The sequence below is a fragment of the Trachinotus anak genome, unplaced genomic scaffold (genome assembly GCF_046630095.1).
Source record: "Trachinotus anak isolate AG129_WGS33_773 ecotype Australia unplaced genomic scaffold, CSIRO_AGI_Tana_v1 ptg000009l, whole genome shotgun sequence".
NCBI lineage: Eukaryota > Metazoa > Chordata > Actinopteri > Carangiformes > Carangidae > Trachinotus > Trachinotus anak.
The window spans coordinates 2,474,140-2,498,534 of record NW_027273860.1 but is presented as its reverse complement, the minus strand read 5'-3'; the positions used below and the strand labels follow the sequence as shown (position 1 = coordinate 2,498,534).

Below are 24,395 nucleotides of genomic sequence, written 5' to 3'. Positions count from 1 at the left end.
GGACAGAGAAACTTCCGGGTCACACAGTTCCCGCGCTGACTGTCCAAGTCTCTGGATCAGGAGAAGAGAGTCAGGACGGGGAGTTCAGTGGTGCCTTGTGTCTGGGTTCTTCTGAGTTTTCTGAGGATTGTGGATCCTGACAGGGCAGGTGAGTGAGGTGTTTACTGCCCGTCATTTATATCATAGTAGCACTGACGGAGCTTTGGGTGGTGTCCGGAGAGCTAACACGTGTCTGCCAAAGAGGAAAAAGGCTGAATGAGCCCACAGGAGGGGCCTGTACAGGCACGACGCAAACCGAACACATACTGAACTTTGCCTTATATTCTCCGTTGTTAGATTAAAGTGTCCACTGGCTACACAACTTCATACGCTGCTGACTGAATTGAAATGTTGGTTCCTGGCAGGAAAAATATAAGCGTGTGTGTTTTCATGTAGAGCTGCATCAGATCACACCCACATTAATTCTGTCTTGTCTTTGCAGTACAGAGCTACACACATTCACTCTGACAGGACGATGACCGAGGTCAATGGTGCCTTTTTGGTTGTGATGTTTCTGTGGATGTTCAGTCCGTCCACAGAAGGTGAGTGTGGCGTTCACTGCCTGTCTGAACTTGTTTCAGTGAGCACATCAATGAAACTGTACAGTCAGTGTTTCCCTCTCTCAACCCAAATGGTTGAGGCAGCCCACCACAGGCCTGAGTCTGTTCCCACCTGTTCAAAGGTAGAAACAGGTTCTACCTGTTACCTGTGTTTTCTCATGATGGGAATGTTGGGTCTCTGTGAAAAATGTTATCAAGTGTATGGTCTGGACATGATCTGTATGAAGTATATAAACAGAAGAACTAAACTGAACTTCATTGTTTTGTTTGTCAATAATTTGACTTATTTTGTTCAGAATATAAAAGAAAATAAAAATAGTAACTGAGGTCTGACAGTTTCAGCAGCTTATTCAAAGTGGGTCAGATTTGTGCTCAGTGTTGTACCACAAACCTTAAAATGTTGTTGTTGAAATGTTCTTGGGAGATCACAACATGTTTGACAGTTTCATAAATGCAACATATGATGTATAATGAATACAGGGACAAACATTATACAACAACTAAACCTAAACAATCTCTTTACCAGCTGTTGCAGACACTCAAGTCTCCTGTGTTTTCATGGAGAACTGCATCTTACCGTGCAGCTTCCAGGGCGACACTGATGTGGTCATTTACTGGACTCAGGTGACAGCAGGAAACCGTCTTGTCCACTCCTACCAACCAAACAAGGACAAGCTCACAAATCAGGACCAGCACTTCAGAGGCAGGACATCACTGTTCAAGGACCAGATCTCCAGAGGAAACGCCTCCCTCCTGCTGACAGGGGTGGAGGTTCAGGACCAGGGCAGATACGAGTGCTACACAAGCACGGAGAATGGAAGAAATCAGTCATTTATCAACCTTCTAGTGGACGGTATGATAAACACGCAGTAAATACACTAAACCATTTAATTGTGTTTTTGTTTGTAAAGTTCATTTATAACAAATATGTTGTTAAATTCATAACAAAGTTCGTCTCTTTCTGCAGCTCCAGTGGGTAAAGTCGACCTCCAGCAGGTAGAAAACAGGATCACCTGCAGCTCAGAGGGGATCTACCCTGAGCCTAAGCTCACCTGGTCCACCAGACCCCCATCCAATGTGACCTTCAAGAACAACACTGAAGTCCAGCAGACTGAGCAGCTGCTCTACAACATCAGCAGCTCTCTGATACTTTCACACAGTGATTCTGATCTGAGCTACATCTGCACCATCAGCACTCGCAGAAACAGCAGGAGAGCCACTTTTAAACCAAGTAAGCAGCTATGAAACTTTATTAACCATGACGAGGATACACTGTCATCTAGATCAGCTTTTCTGATGATGGATAATGTTCAGATTTTCTTATTAGAACCAGAGCTGCATCAAAATATTATTTCATTTCAGCTTCTATCAATGGCTCACACACTGAAGCAACAATCCCCTGCACGTCCTCAACCACCTCCTTAAAGAGTCTGATCTGATCTTTTTCTATTTCAGGGAATTCAACTGTAGCCATTATAGGCGGAGTGGTTGGAGCCATTTTGGTCTTAGTAGCAGCAGTGGTTTTCCTGGTATGGTGCTATATAAAGAAAAAAGGTAAAACAATTCTCCTCCTACACTTTTTAATTAACTTCTTGTTTGTTGTTGTATTGATCATGTTGTGTTTTGGACTCAAATCTCTCAGGTCTATGGAGAATGAAGATCACAGAATTAATCAATAATGGATTCCAAATGTAAGTAACTTGTTTGTATTAGAAAAGCACTGCTACACTATGAACTAAAGTTATAACCAGTTCTCTACTGTGATGTCTCCTTTGTATTTCCCACAGTTGTTTTTCTAGAGAATGTTGTAATTTCATTAATTAATAAAGTAATTTAACCTGCTCCCCTCAGTTGAAATCTAGTTTGACATTAACAGCCGTCTCAGCTAAAAAGATGATCTCAGTCAAAGTCTGAGCATCAGACGACGTGAGGAAAAGTTTTAAATGAATGATATGAAAACATAAAACTCAATGAATGAAATAAGGATAAAAATCAGATTTGACCAAATCAAATGCAGGCATCAAGATTGATTTGATGGTTTATTTTGCTCTGCAGAAGTTGTTCTTGTAATGAAGAAGAATAAAGAAGGATTGTTTTGATTTTACCTTTTTTATGTTTTTGATGCTGAATTTTATTTTGTTGTATTTGCAGTGTAACGCAACATGAAGACCGTGCAAATGAAGAAACACTGACACCACTGCACCAAAAAGAAAACCATGTAGTGATTGAAGATGAAAATCGTGTCAGATGGAAAAGATGTGAAGAGAGTTAAAGAACAAACCTCTCCACGAAGCTGAAGGATGAAATGATGCACTTTGTGTCTTCTCAGCAAACAATGCTCAGTCCCTTTATCATCAAAGGAAGTTCACATTTTCTGAAAGGATAAAACCAATATTAAAGTATATATAATATATAGTAATATATGAAGTATTGATTTAGATAGAAATGTTTATAATTCTCTTTAAATGAGCCATTTGGTTTCCCCTGACTGAATTTACTAAATTGTTTACTATTGTTTTTATTTAAAAATTAATAAAAACATGTTTATTAAATCCTGTGTTGGCGTCTTTTTACCTTTAACACTGATGAATTTATGATTTTATCCGTAAGAGGATGAAAAGTTTAAACAGTTCAGCAGGTTCCAGTCAGCTGAAGTTGAAACTAAGTAAAAACTGAGACATCTTTAAACAAGAACTATTAAAGAAAAATGTCACATTGTAAGAAAGAGACTCAGAAACTTTTACTTTTGTTTACAGAGAGAATCACAGCCTGACTGAGACATAATTTGATGCTGATCTACATAAATGATGGTAAGTAATTGTGACTTGTTCTGGCCTGTTAGAGAGCTGTCTCTCCAAATATCTACATTTAGCACCACCCAGTCACAGCAGAGGGCGCTGGATCCTCACTCAGTATTTGGTCGCTCTCCTTGTTTCTCTTTCCAAAAATAACAGAGTCTCAGTGGAAAGGCAGCAGCAGCACAGATACTGTACAACACAACTTCCTGCAGGTTCACTGAAATAAAAAACATTTCCTCCTCTGACTTTACAGGAAGTATTTATTTCTCACTGTGCAAAGATCCTCAGGTGGTCACGCAAATAAAGCACCAACTGGCAGCAGCGTTCACCAAACCTGATGGTCAAAACTCTTCACTGCTTGTGTTTAGCAGCACCTGTTACCTCAGAGAAAGTTCAGACCTACACCCTGTGTCACAAAACCACAACTACATCACTTTCACCTTCAGAGATGTGATGCAGGTTGACTCAGCTCACCACTGACTGATCTTCAGCACAAAAGGCACAACATCAACAAGCCTGACTTCCTTCAACACAACTTTCAATCATCCAACACAAGGAGTCGTCCCTTGGTGTCAGAGCTGGAAACATAAATAACACAAATGTGTATAAGAAAGAAGAAAAAGCTGCAACTGTACAATTATACATTTAAACTCAATATGAAGTTTAATGTTTATTTTGATCCCTGCATTAAATTTACCAATATTCTATAAATATTCCATAAATGCTTCTCATTTAATTCACTGTTTCTGTTTCCATCTTTTATTGATTTATCATGTTGAACTGATTTTTCTTACAGTCTCTTCACACGTTTAGATGTCAGTAATTACACACTGACAGTAGATGATCTTTATTACCACCACCCAGTCACAGTAGTGAGGAAACGTCAATCAAATCAAAGTGTCTGATTAACCAATCAAATCCTGTTCTGTAAGTTGAACCCAGGGTAACATAGAAGGTAGAGGGGCTCAGTGTTTCCTGTACTAACTCACACGGTTTCGTTTTCAGGAAATGTGTCATAAACCAACGGGACAGAGGACTGAGAGGATGATGGAGCCCTGCTCTGCCCTGGGTCTGATGATCGGGACTTTGTTAGTTGTGGCTCCTGTTAAAGGAGGTGAGTGAGATGTTCAGTGTTTTCAGTCGGTTACAGCTACACATGCACATCAAGAAACAGAGTCACAGGCGACCTGCTGGTTCAACGTTAAACCCTCATGTTTAGTTTCTACTTCAACTTTTATTATAATGACCGGATGCAAAAACACTAATAACAGTAACTGAAACAACATTTGATAAACCAGAGATAATGATGAAGCGCGTCCACAAGTCCTCTTTGTGCAGCTTCTCTTTATCCTGTCAACACCTAAGTAAGTTTTATGTTGGGTCAGGAGGAACAAAACTGAATTAAACTGTAGGTTTGGGGAGCGAAATAATAAACTCTGAACTATCCCATCAAATTATACAGAAGATAACAAATTACAGGAAGCACTGACGGTGTGAAGCTGAGTGCAGCTCGGCCTCAGACTGCGGTCGAGGTCTGTTTTTCTGAGGCAGGTTGTTTCCTGGATGAAACAACAGTAAAGTATCTGAGCGGCAGCCATGATAAGATCTTCTTTTATTCAGGCAAATAAACCTCAGGGCTTTCTTATCATCCTTTATAAGATTCAGAGACTTAGTCATTTAATTCATTTAGACAATGATTCATTCATGGTTTTGTTTTAAAGTATCTTTATTTATCTATGAAGAATTTTCCTAAAAAAAAAAAATTCAACATAGATACCAAACCTGATTATTTTCACGGTCAAAGGTGGTAAATCGATCCCCCTGGACTGTGGTCAGCTCCACATACGGCTCCAGAAAGACTGCACTGATCCACAAAGGAAGAACAAATGTTCAAAGCTTTCAGTCTCATTTTCACAGATCACACATTTCTTCACATCAAGATTAAACCTCATGAGCTACAGCCCAGATTCCCTTAGATTTCCAATCATCTAAGTGCACTGACTTTTTACACAGTGGAACACACCTGTTGTTTTACACAGGTGTGTTATGAACCCGGGGCTGGGGCCTTTCTGTGTGGAGTTTGCATGTTCTCCCCGTGTCAGCTGGGATTGGCTCCAGCCCCCTGAGACCTGGTTCCAGATAATCGGTTTAGAAGATGGATGGATTTTACTGAGGATCCATGGTCATGTTACTTTACAGCACAATGTAATATTGTTTAGAAAGGTGGTCAATAAGAACATTTCCTTGTTATTGTATCTATTGTTAATACAGGAACTGCATCTCCCTTTGTCTTGTCCCAGTGTGTACTGTCACAACCAGGCTAGGACTCAGGACGCAGCTGCAGGATTGTTTCAATAAAAGTCTTTATTGCAAAATCAGATTCGGATCCTCCGAGACCGAGTAACAGAAGCAGGCTAAGAAATTTAGCTCTCTTATAATTCCCTATGGAAGAAGCGTGGCTACAAAAAGGTACAAAAATAATCGCTCCACTAACGGAGGAAAACACAAAAGGCTATGAAACGTTAACTAGAAACAGAAAATCACTCCCCCTACGGAGGCAAAAGACGTAACAAAAGAAGTCGAACAAACAAAAACCCTCCCGAAAACTGGAGGCACTACACTATGAGACTTACAACAGAAAATCACTCATCTAGGAGGAAGCTGAACATAAACCAAATGGTACTAGGTAGAGGCCTGAGACGAGACTGTGGATGGCTAGGGTGAACGCACGCAGATATCGACAAAGACGACACACTGGCACAAGACAAAGGGAGACACAGACTCTTATACGCATGGTAACAAGGGAAAGGTGGAAACACTCAACAGACAATCAGACCAAGACACACGAGGAAGGGCAAGTGACCTGAAACGAGAGGAGAGTTACTTTTCAAAATAAAACAGGAAATGACAAGACATGGAGACAGGACAAAAACCCAACTTGACCTCACCGTGGTGTGACAGGAACTAACACTGGAAACAGGTAAAATTCAGTTACAATAGTGAAGATAAATACATTTGGTCAAACACATCAAGAATAAGGTGTTTAAAGACACATGCTGCCATTTTCCCTGAACTTTGTTTGGTGTCTCTTTACCTGATGTTACAGACACTGAGGTCTCCTGTGTTTTCATGGAGAGCTGCATCTTACCGTGCAGCTTCCAGGGCGGCACTAATGTGGACATCCACTGGATTCAGATGATAGGAGACCTTCCTGTCCACTCCTACTACGACAACCAGGACCAGCTCACACACCAGGACCAGCTCTTCAGAAACAGGACATCACTGTTCAAGGACCAGATCTCCAGAGGAAACGCCTCCCTCCTGCTGACAGGGGTGAAGGTTCAGGACCAGGGCAGATACAGGTGCTACATCAGCACCATCAGAGGAGACAAGTATTCATTTATCAACCTGAGAGTGGACGGTAAGAGAATCAGTAAATATACAAAAGACAAAAACAGAGCTGCTAACATGTTCTGATCTGTGGCTGCTCTGGTTCAGGTTGAGGTAAATGAAGCTGATTGGTTCAAAGAAACTTACTGTTATTAGGAGCACTTGGCTAAAACTAAGTGGTCTAATACAACAGTCCTGCAGTAAATCCTCCTTCATGAACGTTCTCATGTTCAGTTTGTGTTGATTCAAATCTATGATCATCTGATGCTGCAGTTTGTGTCACTGTTGAATTACAGAGGTCTTTTTATTCTTTAGTCTGCCCTCATTAAGATATAGAAGCTTCTATTATACTGTCACATTTACACATCAACTGAGGCTGTGTCCCAATTCTGTTTTAATAAACATACCATGATATAAATACTTGTTCCATACTAATAAGATACAGTATAAGTACAATGTATGTACTAACTGGTGGTGATGCACCGTTGCCATTTTCACAGCTGCAAAACCTGGAGCCACATAATATATATGAATATCTGTGTTGATCTCTGCTAAAAAACAAACAGGACCGAGCTGAAAATACTGAGAGTCTGTAAATAAGAGGAGACACAAAGACAGGACGAGACCTGAGGTCGTTAACATGACGACTGTATCTACAGAAACTCTGAGGAGTCCAGTAGATGGACATTTTATCTTTAATCCACGTATAACACTGAAGACGCCGCCACAGTTCCTGTGATCCCACACATCACCACCTCAGAACAAACTTCATATGAAGTGAAACACTTTGATTTTTTTCATTTTCTGGCAGATCCAGTGTGTAAAGTCGACCTTCAGCAGGTAGAAAACAGGATCACCTGCAGCTCAGAGGGGATCTACCCTAAGCCTGAGCTCACCTGGTCCACCAGACCCCCATCCAATGTGACCTTCAAGAGCAACACTGAAGTCCAGAGAACTGAGCAGCTGCTCTACAGCATCAGCAGCTCTCTGATACTTTCACACAGTGATTCTGATCTGAGCTACATCTGCACCATCAGCACTCGCAGAAACAGCAGGAGAGCCACTTTGTTTAAAACAAGTAAGCATCTCTGAAACTTTATTAACCATGACGAGGATACACTGTCCTCTAGATCAGTTTTTCTGATGATGGATAATGTTCAGAATTTCTTATTAGAACCAAAGCTGCATCAAAATATTATTTCATTTCAGCTTCTATCAATGAAAAACGCTCTGAAGTAACAATCCCCTGCACGTCCTCAACCACCTCCTTTAAGAGTCTCACCTGGAGATTCAACCACAGTCAGAAAATCCTGACCCAGACCAGAGCTGACGCCCCCCCCACAGTCTCAAAGAGGTGGAGGCAGCAGGTGAAGGGTGTGTCAGAGTCAGGCAGCCTCATGCTACAGCACTTATCTCCATCTCATGAGGGAACATACACCTGTGAGCTGAGAGATGCTGAGGAGACACTGATAACCAACACCTTCCTGAGGATAGAGGAAGGTTAGGACCTGTTAGTCTGTATGAGTGAGAACTGATGTTATCTGTAATATCTGTTTGACCTGCAACAACCAAACATCAGAAAACACCATCATGAGGCATCATGGGAAAGTTCAAGTTCCTGAGTCTTTTTCTATTTCAGGGAATTCAACTGGAGCCATTATAGGCGGAGTGGTGGTTGGAGCCATTTTGGTCTTACTGGCAGTGGTTTTCCTGGTACTGTGGTGTAGAACGAAATAAGGTAAAACAATTCTCCTCCTACACTTTTTAATTAACTTCTTGTTTGTTGTTGTATTGATGATGATGTGTTTTGAAATCAAAAATCTCTCAGATCAACAGAGAAACAACATCAGAGAATCAAAAATAGTTGAAAACCAAATGTAAGTAACTTGTTTGTACTAGAAAAACACTGCTACACTATGAACTAAAGTTATAACCAGTTCTCTACTGTAATGTCTCCTTTGTGTTTCCCACAGTTGTTTTTCTAGAGAATGTTGTAATTTCATTAATTAATAAAGTAATTTAACCTGCTCCCGTCAGTAGAAATCTAGTTTGACATTAACAGCCATCTCAGCTAAAAAGATGATCTCAGTCAAAGTCTGAGCATCAGACGACCGGAAGAAAAGTTTTTCTCAATTAATGATATGAAAACATGAAACTGAATGAAATAAGGATAAAATATCAAATCTGACCAAATCAAATGCAGGCATCAAGATTGATTTGATGGTTTATTTTGCTCTGCAGAAGTTGTTCTTGCAATGAAGAAGAATAAATAAGGGATTGTGTTGGTTTTACCTTTTTTTATGTTTTTAATACTGAATTTTATTTTGTTGTGTTTGCAGTGAAACGCAACATGAAGAACGTACACATGAAGAAACGCCTCATCAAAACGGTGAAAACCTCACACTGACACCACTGCATGAAGGAAACCATGTAGTAATTGAAGATGAAAATGTTGTCAGATGGAAAAGGTGTGAAGGAATTCACACATAAACAATGTCAAGTCTAAGCTGTCCAAAACTGTTACATAGAGTTAAGCATACTTAAAATAAAAAATCACTACATATACTCTACCTTTCTCTCATATTACCACACATCACATATTGTGTGGAGGTATGGGGGAACACTTGTAAAACAAACACAAATTCAATCTTCATGTTGCAGAAGAAAGTCATTAGAATAATTAATCAATCAGGTTATTATGAACCAACTAACCCATTATTTATTCAATCATATGCCTTAAAGTTCCATGATCTTGTTTTTTTAAAACTGCACAGATAATATATAAAGCACAAAATAACTTACTCCCAAACTGTATTCAGAGGCTGTTTAAAAATAGAGAGTAAGTATGAACTCAGGGGAAGAAGTGCATTCAAAAAAGTAAAGATGAGGACAAACATTAAAAAAAGATGTGTATCTGTCAAAGGGGTAAACCTGTGAATGAGATGTGATTATGAGTTAAGAATGTGTTGTTCATTTAGCAAATTTAAATAGATGTTTAAAAACATTATAATAAATAGATATAACTGAGAAATGATTATCAACAATGCATAAATGTAGAAGTGAAGGTTTTTTTTCCTGTTTTTCCCCCTTTTGAAATTCTCTTTTCTTTTGGTCAAACATGGCCTTGAAGTTTTTTTTTCTTGTCTTGTTCCTGTTCACTGTGAATACTCACTGATGTGTAGTCAGAGGGCTGCAGATTTGTCTAACACTGCGTAGAGAGGGCAGGTGCAATAAACTGTAGCTTCAGCCTTTACTTTTTCGGCCAATATTTGTGTATGTTTTTTGTTTTTTGTTTTTTTTTTGTGCGTGTGTGTGTATTGACTGAAATAAATTGAATTGAAAAATTTGGCTTTTTATTAAAAACACGTTTATTAAATCCTGTGTTGACGTCTTTTTACCTTTAACACTAGTGAATTTATGATTTTATCCATAAGAGGATGAAAAGTTTAAACAGTTCAGCAGGTTCCAGTCAGCTGAAGTAAAAACCAAGTAAAAACTGAGACATCTTCAAACAAGAACTATTAAAGAAAAATGTCGCATTGTAAGAAAGAGACTCAGAAACTTTTACTTTTGTTTACAAAGAGAATCACAGCCTGACTGAGACATAATTTGATGCTGATCTACATAAATGATGGTAAATAATAGTGACTTGTTCTGGCCTGTTAGAGAGCTGTCTCTCCAAACATCTACATTTAGCACCACCCAGTCACAGCAGAGGGCGCTGGATCCTCACTCAGTATTTGGTCGCTCTCCTTGTTTCTCTTTCCAAAAATAACAGAGTCTCAGTGGAAAAGCAGCAGCAGCACAGATACTGTACAACACAACTTACTGCAGGTTCACTGAAATAAAAAATATTTCCTCCTCTGACTTTACAGGAAGTGTTTATTTCTCACTGTGCAAAGATCCTCAGGTGGTCACGCAAATAAAGCACCAACTGGCAGCAGCGTTCACCAAACCTGATGGTGAAAACTCTTCACTGCTTGTGTTTAGCAGCACCTGTTACCTCAGAGAAAGTTCAGACCTACACCCTGTGTCACAAAACAACAACTACATCACTTTCACCTTCAGAGATGTGAAGCAGGTTGACTCAGCTCACCACTGACTGATCTTCAGCACAAAAGGCACAACATCAACAAGCCTGACTTCTTTCAACACAACTTTCAATCATCCAACACAAGGAGTCGTCCCTTGGTGTCAGAGCTGGAAACATAAATAACACAAATGTGTATAAGAAGAAAAAGCTGCAACTGTACAATTATACATTTAAACTCAATATGAAGTTTAATATGTTTATTTTGATCCCTGCATTAAATTTACCAATATTCTATAAATATTCCATAAATGCTTCTCATTTAATTCACTGTTTCTGTTTCCACCTTTTATTGATTTATCATGTTGAACTGATTTTTCTTACAGTCTCTTCACACGTTTAGATGTCAGTAATAACACACTGACAGTAGATGATCTTTATTACCACCACCCAGTCACAGTAGTGAGGAAACGTCAATCAAATCAAAGTGTCTGATTAACCAATCAAATCCTGTTCTGTAAGTTGAACCCAGGGTAACATAGAAGGTAGAGGGGCTCAGTGTTTCCTGTACTAACTCACACGGTTTCGTTTTCAGGAAATGTGTCATAAACCAACGGGACAGAGGACTGAGAGGATGATGGAGCCCTGCTCTGCCCTGGGTCTGATGATCGGGACTTTGTTAGTTGTGGCTCCTGTTAAAGGAGGTGAGTGAGATGTTCAGTGTTTTCAGTCGGTTCCAGCTACACATGCACATCAAGGAACAGAGTCACAGGCGACCTGCTGGTTCAACGTTAAACCCTCATGTTTAGTTTCTATTTCAACTTTTATTATAATGACCGGATGCAAAAACACTAATAACAGTAACTGAAACAACATTTGATGAACCAGAGATAATGATGAAGCGCGTCCACAAGTCCTCTTTGTGCAGCTTCTCTTTATCCTTTCAACACCTAAGTAAGTTTTATGGGAGAAGGAGCAACAAATGAAAATGTGGGGCGGGGACGCGAAATAATGAAGTTTACGATCGCATCAGAGTGACTTTACACAGAAGATCACACGGTGCAGGCAGAGCTGAGGGTATTTCATGGTGAACACTTCGGCTGCGGCCAAACTCTGCGTCAGGAAAGTTCTGCTCTGGATGAGATGAGACGGAAAGGCCCGAGTGGCAGCCATGATAAAATGCTCGTTTAATATAAAAAAAAAAGAAAAAAAAAACTTTATTCATAAACATAACAAAAAAGGCACTAATGCGTATTCACATAAAAAATATGAAACACTAAGGTTGAGCATAAGCACATTAAATAAGTAAAGTCAAACTTAAAAAGAGAAAAAAAGGGCTTATTTCAGATTCATTTAAATAAAGTAAATAAACTAACTTCAGGGCTTTCTTATCATCCTTTATAAGCTTCAGACTTACCTCGTAATTTAAATTCATTCAGTGTTGAGTTTGGTTTAGGGGAATATTTATTATTATTGTTGTTATTTTTTATTATTGTTATTATTATTATTATTAGTTGCAGTAATAATAAGGTTAAGGACAAGTTAGATTAGGAGAAGTTGGAGAAATGGAGCCTGCAAAAAAGAGAAGTGGCCTTAAGCCAGACACAGTGAAAAACAGTGCAGGGTTCCCCACAGGCACTGAACCTCATCACATTCATTCATTGATGTCAATCAGTTATTAATCATGTTCAGGTGCACCGCAGAGGCTCACCTGTTCAGGTGCACGCCATGAAAGTGAGCTTCAAAATGCAGCGTCACAGGTTAAAATCCAGCCTGTGGTTTTAGCTGAATCTCATCTCTACCATTCTCTCTCAGCACACGACCTACGTACCTAACCTAATGCAAATCATCTTTTATTACATTATGAATATTTATATTTAGTGAAATGAAGAGCACAGTGGTCATAGGGGAAAGCAGCGCTTTATTGTTCTTTATGGAAAGGTTGTGAATGATTCGGCTGCTATGCATTTACTTCAGCAGCAGATGTCACTAGTGAGAGCTGTTAAATGAGGCCTTCACTTCCTCTGACTCTGCAGAGTAACGACTGTTGCATTAGTCATGCTCCATGTCTCACCTGTCGTCTTTTCTTTTTTGTGAAATAAAGGAGGCTTTTACTTTTTCAGGCCTCGAAAACTATTAATGTGAAACACGCTCACAGATGTTCACAATGCAACCTGCCGAGCCACTGTGAACTTCACACTGATTGGTTATTAAAAGGTCAGAGGTCAAAATGAAACAAATTCCCACTTTGCTAGAAATTAATTTTACTGAGGATCCATGGTCATGTTACTTTACAGCACAATGTAATATTGTTTAGAAAGGTGGTCAATAAGAACATTTCCTTGTTATTGTATCTATTGTTAATACAGGAACTAACATTGGAAACTTGTAAAATTCATTAGTGAAGATCAATACATTTGGTCCAACACATCTAGAATAAGGTGTTTAAAGACGGCTCACCTGGATTCAATTTCCATTAACTGAACTTTGGTGTCTCTTCACCACGTTACAGACACTAAAGTCTCCTGTGTTTTCATGAAGAGCTGCATCTTACCGTGCAGCTTCCAGAGTGACACTGATGTGGTCGTCCACTGGACTCAGATGAAAGCAAGATACCTTTCTGTCAACTGGACTCAGGTGATAGCAGGAAACCTTCCTGTCAACTGGACTCAGGTGACAGCAAGAAACCGTTCTGTCCACTCCTACTACGACAACCAGGACCAGCTCAAACTCCAGGACCAGCTCTTCAGAGACAGGACATCACTGTTCAAGGACCAGATCTCCAGAGGAAACGCCTCCCTCCTGCTGACAGGGGTGAAGGTTCGGGACCAGGGCAGATACCAGTGCTTCACCAGCACCATCAGTGGAGACAAGTATTCATTTATCAACCTGACGGTGGACGGTAAGAGAAACAGTAAATATACAAAAGACAAAAACAGAGCTGCTAACATGTTCTGATCTGTGGCTGCTCTGGTTCAGGTTGAGGTAAATAAATCTGATTGGTTCAAAGAAACTTACTGTTATTAGGAACACTTGGCTAAAACTAAGTGGTCTAATACAACAGTCCTGCAGTAAATCCTCCTTCATGAACGTTCTCATGTTCAGTTTGTGTTGATTCAAATCTATGATCATCTGATGCTGCAGTTTGTGTCACTGTTGAATTACAGAGGTCTTTTTATTCTTTAGTCTGCCCTCATTAAGATATAGAAGCTTCTATTATACTGTCACATTTACACATCAACTGAGGCTGTGTCCCAATTCTGTTTTAATAAACATACCATGATATAAATACTTGTTCCATACTAATAAGATACAGTATATGTACAATGTATGTACTAACTGGTGGTGATGCACCGTTGCCATTTTCACAGCTGCAAAACCTGGAGCCACATAAATGAATATCTGTGTTGATCTCTGCTAAAAAACAAACAGGACCGAGCTGAAAATACTGAGAGTCTGTAAATAAGAGGAGACACAAAGACAGGACGAGACCTGAGGTCGTTAACATGACGACTGTATCTACAGAAACTCTGAGGAGTCCAGTAGATGGACATTTTATCTTCACCACCTCAGAACAAACTTTATATGAAGTGAAACACTTATTTTTTTGGTTTCTTACAGCTCCAGTCGGTAAAGTCAAACTTCAGTGGATGAAAAACAGGATCACCTGCAGCTCAGAGGGGATCTACCCTAAGCCTAAGCTCACCTGGTCCACCAGACCCCCATCCAGTGTGACCTTCAAGAGCAACACTAAAGTCAAGCAGACCCAGCAGCTGCTCTACAACATCAACAGCTCTCTGATACTTCCACGCAGTGATTCTGATCTGAGCTACAGCTGCACCATCAGCACTCGCAGAAACAGGAAGACAGTCGCTTCGTCTAAACCAAGTCAGTGTTTCTGAAGAGATGTACAGTACATCAGAAAACACCATCATGAGGCATCATGGGAAAGTTCAAGTTACTGAGTCTTTTTCCATTTTAGGGAATTCAACTCGAGGCCTTATAGGCAGGGTGGTGGCTGGAGTCACTTCAGTCTTAGTGGCAGTGGCTTTCCTGGTGCAGCGCTATATAAAGAAAAAAGGTAAAATAATTTTCCTCCTACACTTTTTACTTAACTTCTTGTTTGTTGTTTGTATTGATGATGTTGTGTTTTGGACTCAAAAATCTCTCAGGTCAACAGAGAAACAGAGAAACAAACAATGATGAAGACTAAATGTAAGTAACTTGTTTGTATTAGAAAAGCACTGCTACACTATGAACTAAAGTTATAACCAGTTCTCTACTGTAATGTCTCCTTTGTATTTCCCACAGTTATTTTCTAAAGCATGTTGTAATTTCATTAATTAAGAAATCTATTAAACTGAAAATCTAGTTTGAAATCTAGTTTGACATTAACAGCCGTCTCAGCTAAAAAGATGATCTCAGTCAAAGTCTGAGCATCAGACGACCGGAAGAAAAGTTTTACTCAATTAATGATATGAAAACATGAAACTCAATGAATGAAACAAGGATAAAATATAAAATCTGACCAAATCAAATGCAGGCATCAAGATTGATTTGATGGTTTATTTTGCTCTGCAGAAGTTGTTCTTGTAATGAAGAAGAATAAATAAGGGATTGTGTTGATTTTACCTTTTTTTTTTTTTTTTTTATGTTTTTGATGCTGAATTTTATTTGGTTTTGTTTGCAGTGTAACGCAACATGAAGAACGTACAAATGAAACACCCCATCAAAACAGTAAAAACCTCACACAGACAAACCTCTCCATGAACCTGAGGGACTAAATGATGCAATGGTTTATTGTGCAGCAAGTGCACTTTGTGTCTTTCACTTTCTCAGCAAATGGTCTTTCCTTTTATCATCAAAGGAACTTGACATTTTCTCGAAAAAACGCAAACCTATTGGATTGATTCTGAACTCTTAATCTGGACTGAGGCCTCAGCTATCGGCCCTGCTTGCTAACTTCTAGCACCTTGCCATACTGCACCTGTCCCTGCCTGCTAGCCTCCAGCATCTGGTCCTCCAGTACCTCGCCCTGGCTGCTAACCTCCAGCTACCACCCCTGCCTGCTAACCTCCAGCATCTGGTCCTCCAGTACCTGGCTCCGGCACCTTCTACCAGCCCTGCCTGGTAAGCTTCAACGCTTGGTTTTGCCTACTAGCCTCTGAGCCTTGTTTTGCTTATTTCCAGCCTTTAGCTGAGTCTGCTACCCTCCGGCACTTGGTCCTGTCTGCTAGCCTCCATCTCTAGGCATTGCCTTCTAGCCTCATCACAAGTGGTAAAACGGTGTATTTTCTCCTCCTACTATGTCACTAATCGTTGTATTGTGCTTTGTATCTTTATGAGGTTTTGCTCGGAGCCCAAATGGGCCTGGCAACCCTCCTCCTCCTCCAGTTACACTACCTGAGGAAACACAGTATGATAGCTATGTCAGTTTAACATTTTCCTACAGCGTCTGCTGTAGATTTTTCCTCTCAACTCCATCTCAGCTAAAGGTTACAGTGACTGTGGACATATCAAAGCGGTTGCTTATGGCTGAGGAGCCTCTTCATTCTTACTGTTTACTGGTTTTGAGAGAGCATTTTACTATTATTGAAACCTCCCCTTTTGTAAATATATTCTCTACTAGTCTGATGACTCACTTAAAAAGCTGTAACACTAAGCACAAATATTTAGTTGTATTACTGCTACTACTATTGGGAAATGTTGAGACTGATCCAGGCCCTGACACTCCTGCACAGTGTTTAACACCTGCAGATTTTAAATCTCAATCTGGTCTTGGGATCGTTCATATCTATGTTAGGAGTTTACTCTCTAAATTGGATTTGATAAAGCTTTGGATAAACTCAAATGTGGATATTGTCTTATCTGAAGCTTGGCTTGAAAAATCTGTGCTCGATAAGGATATTTACATTTGTGGCTACAATGTTTATAGCACTGATCGACAAGGAAAAGGTAGTGGAGTGGCTATATCGGGGGTCACCATCCTTTTTGAAACAGAGCTACGTCACGGGTTCTGAGTAATACAAAGGGCTTTTTATTTGATACAAACTTCTTGAATAACAAAGTTGCACAGTTCACCTTTAATAACATTATTATTCATAATAAATATTCTGATCCCATATTAATGTTAATGATTCCTCACAAGTATTATTAACAATGATTCACCATAGTAGGAAACAGATATATTTAAGCATGCAACATTATTTCTGTTAATCTCAATATTTCAACATTTGACAGTCAGAGTTATCACATCTCTGATATTTTTGGAAATATCCTGCTTGACAGTATTGTATCTATGAGCACATTTGTAGCATTTTTGTTAAAAATCATACATGTTTTATTTGTACAAATTATCACTTCTGTAAGATTTTTAAGGAAATCATTAACGGTAACATCTTCACGTCATGTCACGTTTGTACTAACCATTACCTTTAACATTTTTGAGCAAATCATGAACTCTGTCCTAAATTTGTACAAATTATCAGTTATGTAAGATTTAAAAAAATTAAAATAAATCAACTCTTTCACATTTTTATGAATCATATCACATTTGTGCTAATCACCAAACCTGTATAATTTTTAACAAATCATCACGTTACACTTTTTGAACAAATAATTTTGTATTTTTTGTGCAATATTTAACGTTACCGTGGCATTTCAATAAAAACATCTGTTATCGCTTTCTTTGTCTGTAAATGTCTGTTTGTGGGAAGCCTGGCATTGCATGCTGTTCACCAGTTTACTGTAATCTGGGGTATAATTTGACACTACAACTGTGAGTAAGTCTTGTAGATATGCATCAGTAAGGTGTGTTCTGTGCTTGTTCTTGATGAAGTTCATGTCAGAAAAGGTTGATTCACAAAAATAGATTGAACCAAAAAGGCAGGCAGCTGCTGTGCATACATCTTTGTACTTTTCTGTGTCCACAAGGCACCAAAAGTTTGGTGCACACTGATGGATTTGAGGTGGGGGTCATTTTGCAACGTTAAGATTTCAATCTCCACCTGTCCAGCATCCAAGTTGAACGTTTCACTTAGTTGCTCAGAAATGCATGTCACGCCCACTTGTATGAAAGGATTTCAGATGAATGACACACATGGCTCAAGTTGATCAAAGTCACAAAACCTGTTCTCAAACGCCTGCCCAAGTCTGTTTATGACTGGGGAGTACTTTTCTGCAGCTTTGTCAAAAGCCCCAGATGCAGAAGCATTGTCATTCAGCACTGACTGCACGGAGGGAAAGTGCAGAACCTTTTGTCTCTGTAAATGCACAGAGAAAATATTCATCTTAGCTTTAAATGCATTTACAGCACTTATATCAGCGACAGTCATACCTTTGCCTTGTAGCTCACAGTTTAAATGGTTCAGTTTCCCAGTGATGTCCGTTAAAAATACGAGGTCAAGAATCCACTCAGTGTCCTCAAGCAGCCAGGCATCTTCCCCTTTGGATTGCACGAACTCTTTGATTTCACTCAAAAGTGACAAAAAACGCTGCAAAACTCGTCCCCTGCTGAGCCAGCGGATTTCTGTATGTGGTAACAGGTCACCATATTCTGCTAACAGCTCCTCCAATAGCACCTTGAATATCCTGTGTTGTTTTGCTTTGGAGCGGATGCTCTAAAAATCCGATCTTCAAGACAGGAGTCATCATATGATCAAAGCCGGTCACTTTTGCACATATCGCCTGCTGGTGAATGATGCAGTGGTAATGTAGAAATGTTGGGAAGTGTGTCACCTTTGCATTGTGCAATGAAGCCTGCATGTGGGCCCGTCATGGCGGGAGCCCCATCTGTAGTCACCGACACCAGCTTTTCCAATGGTGGCTTTTTCTCCACCCAGTACCTCTTCACCGTGTTGTAGATGTCAACTCCCCTTGTTGTTGTCTTCAGGGGCAGTAGTGTCAGGAGTTCTTTGGTGGAGAAATCATCAAACACCATCACGATAAACATCATTGGCTGTGATGTACTGCTGCTGTCCACAGACTCGTTGGACTGGATGCTAAACCACCTGCATTTAACCAGATCCCAGTCCAGCTGCTCTGTCAAGTTCCCGGACATAGCCGCCACTAACCATCGTACTTGCCCCCAGTTGGACATTGGAGAGAGCGGAGATGACATCAGCAATTACCATCATTGCTCCTTTCAAGACCTCCCTGTCCGAAAAGGGTTTCTTGTTCTTTATCAAAAAAAAATCACACCTCTAAATGAAGCTTCAGTTGCTTTTTTTGACTTTTGTTCTTGTGACTGCTGTTTACCCAAAGCTGCCTTTATCTCAGGGGCTTTTTCTGCCCGTAGTACACTGCCAGGTGGGTAGCTGCATGGAGGCTTTAGTGACACCTACTTAAGTGTCTTTCCACATTGTTCTGTTTTGCCGCCACAGTCGCCCCGCAAATGAGACATACACACTTTTCTTTTACCGTCGTAATGATTCCTCCCAATCATTGTGAAAATGGTAAGTTTTCTTTTGCTTTTCTTTTCTTATCTTTAGGGTAAAACCCACATTTAGCTCCCCATCATAGCTGCGCCCGTTAGCTTGTCTTACCAAAGAGTGAGACGGAGGTTTGTCTTGCGCGCAATATTGAATTTTGACACCAGACAAGGTCAGAGTTTATATATGCATAAAACATTTGTTTTTAAAAGTTTATATTCAATGTTGTCATTTTCAAATCTACATCAATGCAAGTGTCATTGATTCAAAAAGAACCGCATCACAGTTAAATACAATTTTTAGATGGAGCACCATGGTGACTTGTGCTATTTTTAGAACACGGGCAACTCATGGTTTCTGAAGGCAACCAGGTGCCAGCAGGCACCATGTTGGCTATCTCTGCATTAGAATAATTAATCAATCAGGTTATCATGAACCAACTAACCCCCTATTTATTCATTCATATGCTTTAAAGTGAAGAGAGTTAAAGAACAAACCTCTCCACGAGAACAAAGGACTGGAGCAAGCGCACTTTGTGTCTTCCACTTTCTCAGCAAACAATGGTCTGTCCTTTTATCATCAAAGGAAGTTGAAATTTTCTAGAAAAAAAAAGGCAAAACCAATATGAATGAGTATTGATTTAGATAGAAACATGAATAATTCTCTTTATACAAGCCATACATTTTTGGGTGTTATTATTGATCATAGATTATGCTGGAATTCACACATAAACAATGTGAAGTCTAAGTCATCCAAAACTGTTGCAGTGTTACATAGAGTTAAGTATATTAAAAATCACTACATATACTATACCATTCTCTCATATTACCACACATCACATATTGTGTGGAGGTACTTGTAAAAGAAACAAATTCAATCTTGATGTTGCAGAAGAAAGTCATTAGAATAATTAATCGATTTTAAAACTGCACAGATAATATATAAAGCACAAAATAACTTACTCCCAAACTGTATTCAGAGGCTGTTTAAAAATAGAGAGTAAGTATGAACTCGGGGGAAGAAGTACGTGCAAAAAAGTAAAGATGAGGACAAACATTAAAAAAAAATGTGTATCTGTCAAAGGGGTAAACCTGTGGATGAGATGTGATTATGAGTTAAGAATGTGTTGTTCATTTAGCAAATTTAAAAAGATGTTTAAAAACATGGTAATAAATAGATATAAAACTGAGATATGATTATCAACAATGCATAAATGTAGCAGTGGAAGTGTTTCTCCTTTTTTTTCCTTTTGAAATTCTTTTTTTGGTCAAACATGGCCTTGAAGTTTTTTTCTTGTTTTGCCAATATTTGAGTATGTTTTTTGTTTGCTTGTTTTAAATATATATATTGACCGAAATCGATTGAATTGAAAGATGTGGCTTCCCCAGCTGAATTTATTAAAAACATGTTTATTAAATCCTGTGTTGACGTCTTTTTACATTTAACACCAGTGAATTTATGATTTTATCCATAAGAGGATGAAAAGTTTAAAAAGTTCAGCAGGTTCCAGCCAGCTACAGTAAAAACTAAGTAAAAACTGAGACATCTTTAAACAAGAACTATTACAGAAAAGTGTCACATTGTAAGAAAGAGACTCAGAAACGTTGACTTTTGTTTAAAAAGAGAATCACAGCATGATCTGAATAAATAGTAAATGATAGTGACTTGTACATAAGAGTGCTGTCTCTCCAAACATCTATATTAATGTTAAAACGTATCTCTACAACTATTGTCTCACTGCTCTGAGAACCAGTGTTTGGTAAAATAGGACATTTTATATTGGTAATGAAACACCAAACTAATATTGTAAATGAAAGGGCTAGCTAACAATTAGCTAAACTACAACTTAAGGCAAAAGGTATAAACTAGCTAGCATTAGCTCGCTAAACGGTAAAGTAAGGCAAAAGGTAGAAACTAGCTAACATTAGTTTTCATCTATAGATACCTGACACAATCTAATTCAGAAAGTCAGAGGGTAATAAAGTAAAGTGTATTAAATAACCTAATTAGCCTCTTATATTCACCTACAGTGCCTCTATTTGTTTGGCGCCTTTCGGTCCGAACTACTGATGAGTGAAGCAGGAAGACAACGGTTGCTTAGTCAAGCTTCAGAAATGGTATGGTCCACTTTAGGGGGGTCAAGTGTACTACAAGGTTCTTGCAGGAGTTAATATGGGAAATATATTGTAAAATTTACAATTATGAACAATATAATTACTTCAACCCCCTCAGCTGTTGTTTTTGCCCCTTTTTTCTTGGGCGGGGGGTCCAAGTTTTTCATGGCGATGAAGACCCCCCCCCCCATCAAATCAGTCAAGCCGTTAAAGAAACGTGTTTCTACTCGGACCAGCAACAAGCGACACACCGCTGTCCTGTCGGTCTCATGGATGTATTATAAGACCTTATAATATGTTTAATATATATATATATAATGTTCTTATAATACATCCATGGTCGGTCATCGCTGCAGGTTTGTCATTGTAAAGGCAGAAGTCATTTACCTCGACCACCTTTCTCCTCACCTGCAACACTGACTGTTTGCTGAACTTAAAAAAACCACTGAACGACTCCTGCTGTTGTTGTTGAGAATTTATGGTGACACACACTTTGAGGACAAATACCCAGTAAATCAATAATCACACCCTGGGGGCAAACTGTGCAGAAACACCTGGAGGCCAACAATCCTGATTTCCTTAAATACAACTTTCTTCTGTCTGAAACAAGGAGGTGTTAAACTATAGGACTGATGCACATATACATATCTACAGCAGAAAACAATTTCACCTCTGCTAGAGTCTTTCAAAATAAAACATTTATTAATGCATCTTATTTAAACTTATTTCATTTAATTGTTCAGTCCTCCTTTATTCTTTAGTTCCTGCTTGTTTATCTGATCAGTAGATGATATGGATTGCCTTTCACTGCAGAGGGCGCTGGATCCTCACCATGTCGCTGCCTTTGTGTCTCTTTCCAGAAATAACTGAGTGGCAGCTGAGAGGCAGCAGCTGTGCAGATATTGTACAATCCACAGGATGATGGGCCGCGGCTCTGCCCTGGGTCTGATGATCGGCTCTTTTCTGTGGATTGTGATTCCCGCCAAAGGAGGTGAGTGAGGTGTTTACTGCCACTTTACATCACACGCTGGTGTTAAAAGGTAAAACACTGCATGTCACTGACTGATAATAATAACAATCATCATCATCATCATCATCATCATAATAATAATAATAATAATAAATGGGCGAGAAAGAGAGAGAGCAGAAAACCAAACTAAGATCCATCATTTTATTTGGTGCGTTTGGTTAATGGATTTCTGATTTGATACACGCAGGCCTAAACCCACCCACCTCCCAAGAAAGTGACGTAATCCCACTGTTTGCATGAGGAAGATCAATAACTATCACTCATCAGTGAGACTGTAGACTACAGGGAGGCGCCTCCACCCTGTGCTCAGTTCATCTGTGCGTCAACATGTGAACCAACAAAACCTTTCTTTACTCCTCTGACTGCTCAGTAAAGTTGTGCTGCTTGTACCTGATGTTACAGACACTGAGGTCTCCTGTGTTTTCATGGAGAGCTGCATCTTACCGTGCAGCTTCCAGGGCGGCACTGATGCCGTCGTCCACTGGACTCAGGGGACAGGAGACCGTCCTGTCCACTCCTACTACCACAACCAGGATCAGCTCGTGCTCCAGGACCAGAGCTTCAGAGGCAGGACATCAGTGTTCAAGGACCAGATCTCCAGAGGAAACGCCTCCCTCCTGCTGACAGGGGTGAAGGTTCAGGACCAGGGCAGATACAGGTGCTACACCAGCACCATCAGAGGAGGAGACAAGGATTCATTCGTCAACCTGACAGTGGACGGTATGAGAATCAAACAATAATCTGTCGTACAATAGTGTGTTTCTAAATGTACAGTAACAAATATGTTATCATAAATATTTTTCAGATCAGAACTACAACTACACCGTCAGTCCTGGCAGCAGTGAGAGCTTAATCAGAATCAGGTCACAGAGTAAGTGTTTCTGCAGAGACCTACAGTCACTGTGGTCCTTTATTAAATCCATGTGGTGGGTCAGGCCGCCTCAAACAGCTGCTATGAAATATTGATAACACCAAGGCTGCACAATCCCCTGCACTGCTACAAATGCTCCCCTAACAGGCCTCATGTGAAGAGTCAACCCCAGTCAGATCATCCTGACCCAGACTGGAGCTGACCCCCTACATAGTCTCTGGCCCAACCCCAGTGTTCCCAATAAGACCTAAGACCTGAACCCTCACAGACTTAACTGAGGTCTCCCACTAGGTGAATGAGTGCGAGAGGCTGCAAGGCCCCAAAATGGTGTAAAGAACAATGGAACAGCACAAATCATGCTACCAAAACATTATTCCTCTTATTTTGGGTTTAAGACTTTTAATTTTACATTTTCTACCCCCTCCCTTCACTTCAACAAAATATTAATGTTGGATAAGATCTGATGAAAGTATATTTGGAATTCGTTATCATCATCATTGTAGGACAAATAACTGACCAGCTGTGTTTATATATTTACACACTTTTCTTGTAATGTTAACGATACATCGTGACACCTTTCTGAGGATAGATGAACTGATGTTATCTGTAATATCTGTTTGACCTGCAACAATCAATACATCAGAAAACACCATCATGAGGCATCATGGGAAGATTAACGTTTCTGAGTCTTTTTCTGTCTCAGGGGTTCTGGGATACATTTTAGCCACGGTGATTGCAGGCGTTTTGGCCCTGGTAGGAGCAGGAGTTCGCCTGATACTGTACTGTATAAAGAAATACAAAGGTAAAATAATGTTCTTTAATTGATTTCTTGTATATTGTTTGTATTGAAGATATTGTCTATAGGTTTCAAAACATCTCTCAGATCAACAAGGAGAGAACAACATGAGAAATACACTGCTGCACTGTATAAACTACAGTGTGCAGTTATTTAACATGTTAAAGGAGAATATTGTGATTAACATACAAACAATTTTCTGCTAATTTATGTAATCTGCATTTCCCACACTCATACTATAGAGCATTGTATGTTGTAATGTATTTAATTAATAAATTAATTCAACATTTTCCCTCAGATGGAATATAGTTTGACATTAACTGCTGTCTCAGATTAAA

The 24,395-nt window shown here is 39.5% G+C and overlaps 1 protein-coding gene and 2 long non-coding RNA genes across 4 annotated transcripts; 2 read left to right on the top strand and 1 right to left on the bottom strand.

Annotated features, from left to right (window-relative positions):
- The first annotated feature begins 12 nt into the window (after window positions 1-12).
- On the top strand, window positions 13-9,163 carry LOC139625008 (V-set domain-containing T-cell activation inhibitor 1-like). The gene is made up of 6 exons (XM_071484536.1): window positions 13-148; window positions 482-581; window positions 1,126-1,452; window positions 1,567-1,830; window positions 8,427-8,525; window positions 9,127-9,163. Exons 2-5 carry the CDS (start codon window positions 515-517, stop codon window positions 8,522-8,524), a joined length of 756 nt encoding a protein of 251 aa, XP_071340637.1. The 5' UTR covers window positions 13-148; window positions 482-514; the 3' UTR covers window position 8,525; window positions 9,127-9,163.
- Window positions 2,546-22,078, bottom strand: LOC139625011 (uncharacterized). 2 transcript variants are annotated; one of them, XR_011691815.1, is made up of 4 exons: window positions 21,275-22,078; window positions 19,744-19,845; window positions 18,555-18,728; window positions 17,643-18,449 (listed from the first exon to the last, which is right to left on the bottom strand). It is a non-coding gene; the product is annotated as an uncharacterized lncRNA (long non-coding RNA). The 2 variants fall into 2 exon arrangements; XR_011691814.1 differs by lacking the exons at window positions 17,643-18,449; window positions 18,555-18,728 and adding an exon at window positions 2,546-2,973.
- On the top strand, window positions 14,919-17,504 carry LOC139625012 (uncharacterized). The gene is made up of 2 exons (XR_011691816.1): window positions 14,919-15,032; window positions 15,508-17,504. It is a non-coding gene; the product is annotated as an uncharacterized lncRNA (long non-coding RNA).
- Window positions 22,079-24,395: the final 2,317 nt, after the last annotated feature.